This window comes from Stigmatopora argus, chromosome 8, assembly GCF_051989625.1.
Source record: "Stigmatopora argus isolate UIUO_Sarg chromosome 8, RoL_Sarg_1.0, whole genome shotgun sequence".
NCBI classification, from domain to species: domain Eukaryota; kingdom Metazoa; phylum Chordata; class Actinopteri; order Syngnathiformes; family Syngnathidae; genus Stigmatopora; species Stigmatopora argus.
Window position 1 is genome coordinate 19,515,779 of NC_135394.1, and position 12,280 is coordinate 19,528,058.

Sequence of the window (12,280 nt, forward strand, 5' to 3'; positions counted from 1 at the left end):
GACATGAAGTACATAAACACTATTGTTGAAACTAACACTAACGTTGAAAACTACAAATGCTAAAAATGAGAAAATTCTAATGTAAAAAATATAAAAACATTCAAAGATAAAATACCAAAAATGTACATTTAAACATTTTCATTCATTCATAAAGGACAGGAATATATTACATTGAATATCCTCACCAAATAATATATTTATATTTAATTGATATTTTTGTTGTGTTATTTCTTAGTAGAACAGTTTTTCAAGGATGTTCGTTTACAATTTTCCCAAGTTTGCTTGTATTTTCTCTCTCTCTCTCTCTCTCTCTCTCTCTCTCTCTCTCTCTCTCTCTCTCTCTCTCTCTCTATATATATATATATATATATATGTATATGTATATATATATATATATATATATATATATATATATATATATATATATATATATATATATATATATATTGAATTTAAGAACGAGACAACGCTCAAACAAGTATTACAATAACATGGGTTTAATCCACAAATTCGGTCTTATTAAAACACGAGTCTATTTTACAAGCTTGCGCTAGCTAGCGGCTAAGATAAACAAAAACAAAAACAAAAAAAACGAAAAACGCCAAGCCAGGAAGACAATATGTACTACGCAAGGGGCCAGAGCGCTTCCGTCCGTCGTCACGGCGATGGCAATTCCGCTCATTTGGGTTTTTAAACTCCTTCGCTTGCACTCACGGCGATTGACGTCCAATCCGTATGGACCGGGAAGGGCTGGCAGCCATGGCAGCCAAAGAGGGGAAAAAAATACACATTAAAAATAAGGTTTCTTCTTATTTACAAGTGAACCCGTTTTTTTGGAAGAAATTGTGCGGGAATCCAATCATGCCATTGGCTACACTAGACGTCCAATCGGGAGGGACGGCAGCGAATGAACGCGTGTCTGTCCGCTGCCATCCCTCCTGGAGATAGATTGGACGTCTAACAAGGGATAAACTTGAAAAGACACCTTAATATGCCCCCACATTAGATATTGGCTCAGGCGGCCATGTTGGTAGGGGCGAGGTCAAAGTATCGACATTGAAATGAAGTCATAACCCCTATATGCTATTTAATTAACGATGACCTTTGACAGCGCTAGACGTCCAATCCATTGAAGCGGGAGGATTGGCCGAATGTTCATTTGCTGCCAACCTCCCGCTGCAAGAGGATTGGACGTCTGTTAGAGATAAGATCATCTCAATTGACGGCAGAAGCTAGAAAAGGCCTTCCGTTGCCCCCACCAACATGGCCGCATCGAGGCCATTTTTGGTAGCGGTGTTTTAGCGTTGACGTTAAAATGAAGCCATAAAAAGATTATTTCATCAACATCATCTTTGTAATGTGCCAACGGGGACTTTTCTCGGTGGTAAGAGCGAATATTCGAAAAGGGCGAATGAACGAACAAACGGGAGCAAAAAAAAAAAAGGCAGGCGAAAGCAGCCTGGATGGAGGCGTAGTGCCGTTCCCGGTCCACCAGGGGGCGCCAAAGCCACCGGTTCCTGAGCGAATGCGAGACAAACCGAGCCGACGATCAGCATCATCTTGTCGGTCGGTCGGTCGGTCGGTTTCAAGCACAAAAAGGAGCGTCCGGCTGACCGGGGATCAGCGCGCAGTCACAAAAATGGGGGCGACGTCCTCGGCCGGGGTCACACGTAGAAGAGGCGAACCCGCGACGTGCTCACGTGCAACTCGTCGTCGTAGAACTTGGTCTCGATGATCACGTTGCCGCTGTTCGTCGGACCCCCAAAAGGAAAAAGGAAAAAAAAAGGCCCTTTGATTTGCTCACTCGTAATAGACGCCTGTTCCAAAATGGCGGCGCTCGCCGGCTCACTCACGTCAAAACGTTGGCGGGCATCATCTGGGATTCGGGCGCCGCTTCGATGAGGGACTGCCACGTGTTGGTGGAGTTGGGGATGACGAAGCCGAACTCGAAGAACCACTCTGCGCCAAAAAAAAAAAAAACGGGACACTCGTTAACGAGGATGGGACGCCCAAACGGATTGGCCGGTCGTGATGGAGACACTTCAAAAGAAAGTACCTCGACATACGACCACCCCGACATACCAGCATTTCGAGATACAGTGGTACCTCGTCATACGACCGCTCGTCATACAAAATTCTCGTCTTACGGCGGAAATTTCGATCGGATAATTCGCCCGTCATGCGATCAAAATTTTGTGATGCGACCAAGCCAGGTCTTTTTTTGCATATCTTTCGTGTATAACAATATCTACGAGCACGGAACGAAATAATTCAGACGAGTTCCTCCTAGGACCAGGAAACGCACAACGCGCATGCAAAAAGAGGGCTTTCTGGGTAATGAAGTATACTCGTGCACACAACACCGACCGATAGGCAATGGCAACCTTTCTCAGAATAAAACTTCATTACCCACAATCAATACGTGGGAAGCTCAGCTATGTCATTTCCTGTTATTCTTTCTTAGGAAAGAAGCTCCCGCGATCGTTCTTTCAAGACTATTTCTCGTTGGCAAGTGGTCGTCGTGCGTTATCCTATTGTGAGGGCATTTGTGTGAATCATTTTGGGAATATTTTGAAGGGAATACGTAGTACAACAGCAAACAGTCCATCGATAGCGAACGCGAGGGTGGGTGGAGGCGTGGCAAACCGCCAACCCGGCCAGAACGAAGGTAACAAAAGATTACAACAAAATTAGAATTCAGTTTTTTGTAAAGTTACATTAAACGTATGTTTGAGTGTCTGTATATATTAATCCAAGTTAATTTAAGTGTTTGTTCTGTTTACGAGTGCGTTGTCGTGGAGAAAAAAACGAACCCCACCCCCCCACGCCCCCAAACGTCTCTGTCTCCCGTCGGCAAAATATGCCCGATTTTAGTTAGATTAAACACATTTTATCACTATTAAACCACTAGTTATGTGTTACTTTGTTAATAGTTGGCGAATGAGAAGAAATCAAACATGTTTTCCCATCCAATATCCTGTTTTTGGTGTTTTTTCAGAGGGAGGGCTGGAACCAATTCATTTGTTTTCCATTCATTTCAATGGAAAACGTCCGCTCAAGTGACGAGAATCTCGTCATACCATCTCAGTCTGGGAACGGATTACGATCGTATGTCGAGGTACCACTGTACGAGTAAAATTTCCAGCAAATCATGATCTCTAGATACCAGACAAATTTGGAGATACAAGAAAGCCAGGTGGCCAAGACACGAGAGGCTGTTTATCATTTTAGCGCACTGTCTTTTTGGCCGCATCTCTTTCGTGTATAACAAATATCTACCAGCACTGTGTGGAGCCTTGTATTGTTTTCACTGTTTTTTGCCCCCCCTCGAACTCCCCCCTTCGAAATCCATATCATTTTTAGTACTATTAAACACATTTTAGTCATATTAAACCACTAGTTGTGTTACTTTATTAATAGATGTTGAAATAGAAGAAATAAAACATTTTTTCCAATTCAATATCCTCTTTTTGGTGTTTTTTCGGTACACGGTCGATTGGTCGCCCGGAAGGTTATTGATAATTACCATTGAAATGGTTGCTCAAATTCCCTAAATACAAACTGCCGATGACATAGTCATAGTTAATTATTAGGCTAAAGAAAAGCTCCACATTTCCCGGACTTTGATTGTTTTTTGTTGGGAGAACTTGTTAAGACCCTGACTGACTGACGGAGCTTCTTAAAGGGACAGCAACGCATGTACATACAAACTCATACACTCACACGTCGGCTCAGTGAAACGGCTCATGGCCATTGTTGCCTTTTATTCATGCGTACACCGTCTTGTTTTACCTTGTTTTGTCGCCCGTCTATTGGTCGCCCGTCTTTGGGTCGCCCGTCTATTGGTCGCCCGTCTTTTGGTCGCCCGTCTTTTGGTCGCCCGTCTTTTGGTCGCCTGTTGTCGCGGTCCGGGCGACCAATCGACCGCACACGTTTTTTTCAGAGGGTTGGAACCAATGAATTTGTTTTGAGTTCATTTCAATGGGAAACGTTGGCTCGAGTGACGAGAATATCGACATACGAGCTCAGTCCCAGAACCAATGAAGCTGGTATCTCAAGGTACCACCACCACTGTATACCACAAAATGTAGCTTTTCATAAAGAGCAAAGCTTTCCACGCAACTAGTGTCCTACAAGTGCAATCAGTGGATCGGCGTCAGGTGCTTCTCTTGCCCAACCCCCCAACCCCCCGTGGCTTCAACTCTGTGTTTATTTCAATGTGTTTATGTCATATTACGATTGAGCGGTCGGTTGGGAAGACGGCCCACCTTCTAGACATTGGCCCTTGAAGTAGACCTTCTGCTCCAGTCGGAATTTCTCCAGCTTCTCCGAGGAGGAAAAGTTGAGCTCCCTGGAGACGGCCTTGCACTTGAGGATCTTCTTGGGAACGCGAGCTGGAGAAAGAACAAACCAAAAAAAACCCCCAAGAGTCAGTGGGCGGAGCTTCCTTCCTGCCCGGCCCGACTCACCTTCGTGCTCCACGCCGGGCACGGACAGGTCCTCGGTCCCCTGCCACAGAACTTTGCCTGTCTCGGCGTCCCGGAGGTTCATCCAGTTTCTGACGCCGCGGCAAGTCAAGGCCAATTGGACCTCAATTCACCGTTTCCCCGGCCCCTACCAAGATGGCCGCCACCCGGACACATTTCCATCAACGTTAATGTCGTCGACAACAACAACAACAACAACAAAAAAGTAGCACTTGAGTATTAGATGCAGGCTTAGACAAACTCATTTTAATTTTAAAGTCTAATTTGTTTGTATTGGTTAGAGCCAGGTGGCTCGCAGTTTTGGGGCCGTGGGTTCAATTCTAGGTCGGTACTTATTGTGTGGACTTGGGCATATTCTCACTGAGCTTGCATGGATGCTAGGCTAGCTGGTCGAACGCTGTAAATTGGCTAACCCTGGCTAGGATTGGTTGTCCTTTGTCTCCTCGTGCCCTGCGATTGGTCGGCCACCGGTTCAGGGTGTCCCGCGTTAGCTGGGATAGGCTCCAGCACCCCCTGGGACGCTTGTAAGGATAAGCAATTGGGAAAAGGAAGGAATGATTTGACCCATATCAAGCTTTGGTCAAAAGAAACAAACAACTAGCATCTTTTTATTATTATTTGGTGCTAAAAATAAATATAGTAAGCGAGCATTACGTTACTTTCCTGTTTGGCAAATACAAGCTTATCCCCGAGGTGGACATCCTAGCACGACAGCGGCGCCGTCGCCTCCCCAGAGCGCAGGTTAACGAGCCCCCGGCGGGCCATCGTTAGCCAGTCTGCCCGACGGTGGCGCCGCCATCTCCGTTAGGACCATCGGCCGACAACCAAATGAGTCTTTATTTCTGTTTCTTTAGCGCAGGAGCTCGGCTTTAGCTGTTACGGATTAGCCCAACCTGGCGACTCAGCACTTTAGCTAGCCGCCGGGTGGAAACGCCTCATTACATCCAGGACGCAGCTAATCAATGCTAGCTATTCCTCCTGCAGTTTTAATTTGTTCAGGCGCTACTTCCTAAGTTCAGTTCAAAATAGTATTAGTACTGATACAATTCTAAGAAATACGAACTTGTGAAATATGTCATATTTGATTTAGTTTTCAACCACTGTTGCCCTACCCAAGATGGACGTCTAATGCACATTTAAAAAAACAAAAAACAAAAAAAATCACTGCCAACTGTCCCTCATCAAAGAGATTGGACATCTATGCTCGCCAACGGCAACCATTGCACTAAAAGGAGACGCTTTGAAGATATCAAATGAAATGTTCAGAAAAAAATGACTTCATTTCAATGTCAACCCATTGACTTTGATAGGAATGTCTAAGGGTGGCGGCCATCTTGGTACAGACCGTGAAAACCCCGTTCGTGCACGTAACGTGAATTGAAACGCACGCGTTCACGGCCCGTGGACACCCAATCCATTTGAAGCAGAAAATGAACTGCTGCCAACTTGAAAACTGCTGGGACGTCAATCGCCGTCAATGGCAGACGGAATTAAGCGGCGTCTGATCGCAATTACTGGACTGTCAAGCAACTCTGCGGTCATTCAAATAAAGTATAGGTTCATTTAAAACTGTGATCATCGCCATTGGGTGATAGCGTACGGCCTGGTCTGGCATTCGCGAGTCAAAAAAAATGCTATAAAAAATGCTGACAAAATAATAAAATCAAAGTCGATAACACTGCCCGTCGGCCAATCCCGCCCTTTTGTGTGTCCGTCAGGGCCAGCCCGGCCGGACGGACGCTACTTGTGTTTTGGACGTCTGTGCGTGACACCGAGTGCCGCCTGAAGATGACAGGAAGTACGTGTGGGTGGGCTCTCGCCACGGGGAAAAAAAGCCAGGAACCAAAATGGTCATTGTTTTCCAGCACTTTTCTTAGAAAAACACAAAAAATATCGATTTTCTGCAATTCTTCCTGTCGACGGTGACTTCCTGTTCAATTTGGATGGGTTTAGTATTGGGGCATGAACAGGTCACTTCCTGTTGATTTTGGATCACTTCCTGTTTAAGAAGTTTGGAAACCATTCTAGATTTTTTTATTGGGGCACTTGCTGTCAACATTTGCTTATTCCCTTCCAATATTACATAAAAAAAAAAAAACTTTGGGGCACATTGTTGATAATGGCTGTCCAATTATAGAGGTTTTTATTTAAAAAAACAAAAACAAATTATAACTCTTTAAAGAGGTTTATTCTGGTAAACGTCCGATCTATTTGAAGACGGAGGCTATCGATATTTGTGAAATAATAATACAACATTGCACTGTCAATACTTTAATTTTTTTCCTAAGACGGGATAAAAATATTTCAGTGCTGATACTTCAATACGTTCAACAACTCTAAACTGTAATAGGGTGAAATGGGTGTCCATACTTTTGAGAACAAACTTTATTATTATTATTTTAGCGTCGATACTTTTGACTTCCTAAGTTGCCAGTCTCCAAATAGAAATCCTGCAATTTTGCATCTGCAAAAACCAATACCAAACCACAACAAATCTAAGAGAACCTTGCTGAATTTGTTTTGCTACTTGTCTTGGCAGTACCGAAACCAAAAAAATGCAGCATTTATTATCGGGGATCTATTTTGATACTTTCTGATAACTAAACACAAAAAGCTGCATTTCTTATCGGGGATTTACTAAATGACGTAACCCAGCTGCGACGGACAGGGTCGCGCCGTCCGAACCTCAACTTGTCGCACCGCGGAGGCTCCGCTTAGCAGCTTTAGCATCACGCTAGCCCGCTAAATAGCCCGCGACCGATTAAATGTCACTATTCGCCGCTCACTAATCACTCGAACACGGCCAAAAGGTAGAAAAGGATACAGTTTGAAGCCCTTCAAAATCTCCTTGGCCCTGTCTTCGTCTGAAGACATGTCTCCACTGCTAGCTGTCGTCCCGCGTAGCAAGGAATGCACGGCTCGGTTCGGCTCGCACTCTTGCAAGATACACGGTGGCTAGACGTCAGCCGCTCGCTGACCCGAAGAGCCCTCCGAAAAAAAACGAGGCACCTCCAACCAGATAGTTATTCCTTCGTATTTGTGTGTGTGTATATATATATAAATGTATGTGTGCGTGTGTTCCGTCCGCGGTGCAGGCTAACCCTGAGCCGATAATGCAATCAGCTAAATATAGCTCAAGCTAATGAGTGACGGCTATCCGTGCCAATAGGAGGCGGTGGTGGGTTCTCTGCGGCCAATAGCCGGCTGGCATATGGATATGAGGGGAGGAGCCGGGCAAGGAGGAGACGCGTCACTAGGGGCAACGGCGCAACCGCACACACGCAACTTCCAAAATAAAAATGAATTCAAAATGAATGTTGGGGATTATTTATAGGTTTTACTGACCCCTCACCCTAAAAATCTGGTAAAATCGGACATATTTACACGTTTCCATTCATTTTTTTTTGTGAATTTATTGGTTGGAATTAATGGAAAGAAATCTCCTCGAACAATGAACTCTTTTTTTTTTTTTTTTTTTTTTACAAAATTCCATCAATAATCTCATTACATCCTAAAACACTAAAACCAAAGAAATATTATTGGATAACTTGGATAACTTTATTCATCCCGTATTCGGGAAATTTCGTTGTCGCAGCAGCAAGAGGGTGAGGAAGCAGGAATAGGAAAGGCATTTTAGACATAAATAGATAGGTAATAAGTAAGTTAATAAATAAATAAATGAATAAATATATAAATAAATAAGCGTGTTAACAATCGTCCTACTAATGCAGTACAATATGAAAAAAATATAACACCAAAACAATGTAAAAACGTTTTCAGCAGGAAATTATACATACAAAAAAGCACTTACTTTGTATATAGATACACACAAAAGGTGAAACTGTCTACTCTATACGTATCGACATTTTACATACTAAAAGTCTCTTTTTGCAATGCAAGTTATTGACCAGCAGGTGGCGCCAACTTGCGCTGACTTTCTCCAATGTTAAAATGGCATTTGACGACGAAAGGCGTCCAATCCATCGCTGCAAGCCCAACAGTATTATACTGTATAACATTTACATTTCAAAGGGCATCCCACCGCTTGTCCATTCCCTCCCAGCGTGTAAAACCCCGAACTTTGATGACACTAAGGTGACAACACTGCGATAACACAAATAAAGTGACGAAATTGCCCGTTTGTCGCTTGTGACGCGGCCCCGACAAATAGCAACATCAAGAATTAGCACTACACTGCCCATTTAGTAGTGAGTTAGCATTGCTGTCCTTCAGCAGTGATTCCGCCGCTTTAGCATTGCGGCTAGCTAGCTAGTTTGCTAACGGCCAATAAAATGCGAGGCTTCCAGTTCGTGACTGGAGCCCAGTCACAGGCAAAGAGACGACAAAAAGGACCCCGAATGGCTCCGAGGTCAACTTTTCAGGTTAGCTGCACGTGTCAACGACAATTTTACCGACATAAATCATAATTTGGGCTTTTCGAACCGCAAAAATCACAGCCGAGGAATCCACCAATCCGTTTCAAGCATAGGCAGAGTGACAACAAAGCCAGCAAATCAGCGGAAGCGTTGGGCGGAGTCCGAAACCCAGAAAATAAGAGGCTAGCCGACCGCCGGATGTTTTTGGAATCGAACTTCCGCTAGCAAAGAAAAGGAGAGGAGCGTATTTTGCTTAAAACGAGTGAATAATGGAATATTTTTAGCGCTAAATCAAATCGTTTTCGTCAATATGCCCGATATTTCTGTGGACTTCTGCCAAACTTAACTTGTTAGTTGCCATTGACACCGCTAGATGTCTGAATTTACGTTCATGTCCTGAACATTAAGTCGTAGGGAATTCCTCATGAATAAGATTTGAATCAAGTACTAAATTGTAAATTAAAAAATAAAATGCATGCAAAGTTAATAATGCCAAAAACACTCAATAAGAATTGTTTTATAATTTGTCAGATCTTTTTAATGAAATATTATAATGCCAAAACAAGATCAATAAGAATTGTTTTATAATTTGTCAGCTCTTTTTAATGAAATATTATAATGCCAAAACAAGATCAATAAGAATAGTTTTATTATTTGTCAGATCTTTTTAATGAAATATTTTACTTTGAAAATCTCTACGAGAAACATTTAAAGGAGACCAAAAAGTGTAGTCAAAGATTTATTGTGAGTCAAATTAATCCTTCTTGGTGGCGGCTTTCCTCATGGCGGTCAGCACGTTGCTCAGCTCCTCGCGCTTTCTCTTGGCGCGGATGTGGGTGCCGATCTAAGAGGGCGAGACGCGCCCAAAAAGTTAGGGGAAGCACAAAACAAACAAAAAAAAAACTATTGTTACAAGTTCGCGGGGGGTGCTGGAGCCTATCCCAGCTAACTACGGGTAGGGGACAACATGAATGGGGCATTTCCTTACCCTTTTCTTGATGAACTTGAGCGCCCTCTTGTCCTTGGATACCTTAAGCAACTCCATGGCTCGCCTCTCGTAGGGAGCGAAGCCGCACACCTCGCGGATCATGTCGCGCACAAACTTGCTGTGCTTGGTCAGGCGCTGCCGGTTGAGGAAAAGTGTGGAAAAAAAGGTGAGGAAATGGCTTCCGAGAAGGTGCCGGACGGTTGGAAAACTTACCCCGCGTCGGCGACTGTGTTTGGGGGCGCAGACGTTTTTGGTGACGGGGTGGCCTTTGTTGAGGCCCACGGCCATCGGGTAGCGGATTGCCATGTCTGCAAAAGACGACAACGTAAAAATGTTACTCTTTTTTTGTAAGGATAACATTTGAAACAGAGTATTTCATATAAAAATAAAACCTTCGTCAATGATTAAATTCGTCACAGATGTTGATAGATGTTCACAGAAAATGCAAAATCTTTTTAGAGACGATATTGAATGTTTGTTTACATTGGATTTCCCCCCCTCTATATACAGACGCTCCCCTACTTACGAACGAGTTAGGTTCCGAGCAATTGTTCATAAACTGAATTTGTTTGTAAGTTGCTCAGTGCTATATTTTGTATTATAATTTATATTTAAGGCCTATATAAGTATATTGAAGGTTTATATAAGTGCATTTGTATGTTTAAGGCTTGTATAAGTAACACGCATTGGTTTGTACTGATTTTTTTTTTAATAAAATGGAGAATACATACAGTACTGTATACATACATGAGAGAGAGAGAGAGATTTACTAGAAACTGGCCGAAAGAAGCTATCTAATGACGATTACAGTTTTCTTTTTTTCATCATAAATGATGCGGTAGCACTGTATGGCATCATTCAATTGATTTGCAACATTCAATATTTGGGTCCTGCTGCTCGATCTTTATGTTTATAATTGGGACTGACGGTCGAACGATTCAAGTTGTATTCCCGTGCAACGCGCATCAAGCTTCGTTATTATTGCCACTCATTTCAAATGAAATGGCTTGCCTCTTCCTTGCACCTCCCTCAATAGAAGCCTTTCGCATTTCACCAACCATATTCAATAATGGATGCACGAGATATTTAATGATACAAATGAAAAAGGTTCTTTGCGCACTGGAGATACGTTCACGCACTTCCGCATTGCAACGAAGTGGGCAGAAGAAGGTAGATGCTGGGTGAGCTGAGCTCTCACAGCGCCAGGCGTCGTTGGTATTAGCGGCGGAAAGAAGCACTACTTGGGAAAAAAATACAAAATCGAACTTACGAACATTTTTCGACATAAACGCAATTTGCAGACATGTTCGTATGTACCGTTGTTCGTAACTCGAATGTTCGTAAGTAGGGGAGCGTCTGTATTCATCTTCCATACCGTCCATTCTCGAAAGACAGACTACACCCTAGACTGGTCGCCAGTCAGTCATAGAGCACAGAGACAAACGACCATCCGCACACCCAATCATACAGCCACCAGTGGGAACTGAGCCCACGTGAGCCCGCACTTAAGTCAGGCGAGTGAACCACTACACCAAGAGGCGGCTCCCACTGTATATATTGTTTTGGATATTCTTATTTCGGGGGTCCTTGGTGACCAGTTCAATTAATCATGGGGCAATTAAAAACCGTGACCATTCTGATACACTGTTCTTCTAATCCCTCATCGCGATTGAAATCTGAATTCGGCATTTCACGTAGCATTGTAGCCGAAAAATCGCAATTAGCCAATATCATGTTCATTTTAGTAATGAAAATGTTGCATTTATTGAGCACAAAAGCGTTATCTTATTAGAGCGCTTAAGACCCACTCGTTAGCCGTACGTAGGTGCGCGTTGGCACCCCGTCAATTAGCAGGTAACAAGCTGCTTCGGGTACAAAATGTGTAGAAGAAACACCTGTTACTCTGCTAAAAATGTACAATAGTCATTTCTAAACAACGCCTCACATGCCATTGCGAACGTACGTGCTGTAAAAGCGGGGCTATATACATTAGCATCGATGTTCACACGCTCCATTAAATAATGTAACGTGTCTTCCAGACCATATGCAAGGTGTGTGAAATACCACGCCGGGGGAATGTTTTACGTTCGGTTTGTAAAGGATTATAACACGGATGGCTGAGATTAAGAACGAGTTTCATTTGGGGTGATAGCTAGCGAGTTCGTACCTTCTGTCGGTAATGGCGATGAAGCCGGAAGGGATGTTGGCTCAGCGAGGCCGCAAAATGGAGGGTTTTGCCCGGAAGACGCGGGGACTTCTGGGGGGGACAGCGCCCCCTTTAGATTGGAGGGTGAAGTGACATTTCTTAAGATAACTAACCACATACAATGAATGAATACTGAATAAAGAGAGCTAAATAAAAAAATAAAAAATAAAAAAAATTGAGAAAATGAAAAAATAAATAAAGTAAGCACAGGCAGTTATACATA

General features: G+C 43.3%; 2 protein-coding genes across 3 annotated transcripts; both read right to left on the bottom strand.

Annotated features, from left to right (window-relative positions):
- Positions 1-479: 479 nt before the first annotated feature.
- LOC144079275 (retinal rod rhodopsin-sensitive cGMP 3',5'-cyclic phosphodiesterase subunit delta) lies at positions 480-7,607 on the bottom strand. Of its 2 annotated transcripts, XR_013301480.1 has the most exons (6): positions 7,312-7,607; positions 4,470-4,558; positions 4,269-4,394; positions 1,854-1,959; positions 1,615-1,746; positions 480-1,517 (listed from the first exon to the last, which is right to left on the bottom strand). XR_013301480.1 is itself a non-coding variant. In XM_077607945.1 (5 exons), the coding sequence occupies exons 1-5, from the start codon at positions 7,359-7,361 to the stop codon at positions 1,665-1,667; spliced, it is 453 nt and encodes a 150-aa protein (XP_077464071.1). In that variant the 5' UTR covers positions 7,362-7,606; the 3' UTR covers positions 480-1,664. The 2 variants fall into 2 exon arrangements, 1 of the variants encoding a protein (XP_077464071.1); XM_077607945.1 differs by having other exon boundaries at positions 480-1,746; positions 7,312-7,606.
- A 1,982-nt stretch (positions 7,608-9,589) lies between these two features.
- On the bottom strand, positions 9,590-12,145 carry LOC144079436 (large ribosomal subunit protein eL36). The gene is made up of 4 exons (XM_077608217.1): positions 12,019-12,145; positions 10,065-10,159; positions 9,852-9,986; positions 9,590-9,707 (listed from the first exon to the last, which is right to left on the bottom strand). The coding sequence occupies exons 2-4, from the start codon at positions 10,155-10,157 to the stop codon at positions 9,618-9,620; spliced, it is 318 nt and encodes a 105-aa protein (XP_077464343.1). The 5' UTR covers positions 10,158-10,159; positions 12,019-12,145; the 3' UTR covers positions 9,590-9,617.
- Between the last annotated feature and the right edge of the window lie 135 nt (positions 12,146-12,280).

What these genes read in the sequence shown, in the direction of transcription:
- LOC144079275 (XM_077607945.1), bottom strand. Translation starts at nt 7,361, where the DNA reads ATGTCTTCAGACGAAGACAGGGCCAAGGAGATTTTGAAGGGCTTCAAA. An exon ending in GCCCGGCGTGGAGCACGAAG is followed by an intron (nt 4,395 to 4,469) that starts GTGAGTCGGGCC and finishes TTCTTTCTCCAG; the next exon opens with CTCGCGTTCCCAAGAAGATC. An exon ending in CAAGGGCCAATGTCTAGAAG is followed by an intron (nt 1,960 to 4,268) that starts GTGGGCCGTCTT and finishes TTTTTGGCGCAG; the next exon opens with AGTGGTTCTTCGAGTTCGGC.
- LOC144079436 (XM_077608217.1), bottom strand. Translation starts at nt 10,157, where the DNA reads ATGGCAATCCGCTACCCGATGGCCGTGGGCCTCAACAAAGGCCACCCC. An exon ending in AACACAGTCGCCGACGCGGG is followed by an intron (nt 9,987 to 10,064) that starts GTAAGTTTTCCA and finishes CTCAACCGGCAG; the next exon opens with CGCCTGACCAAGCACAGCAA. An exon ending in TCAAGTTCATCAAGAAAAGG is followed by an intron (nt 9,708 to 9,851) that starts GTAAGGAAATGC and finishes TCGCCCTCTTAG; the next exon opens with ATCGGCACCCACATCCGCGC.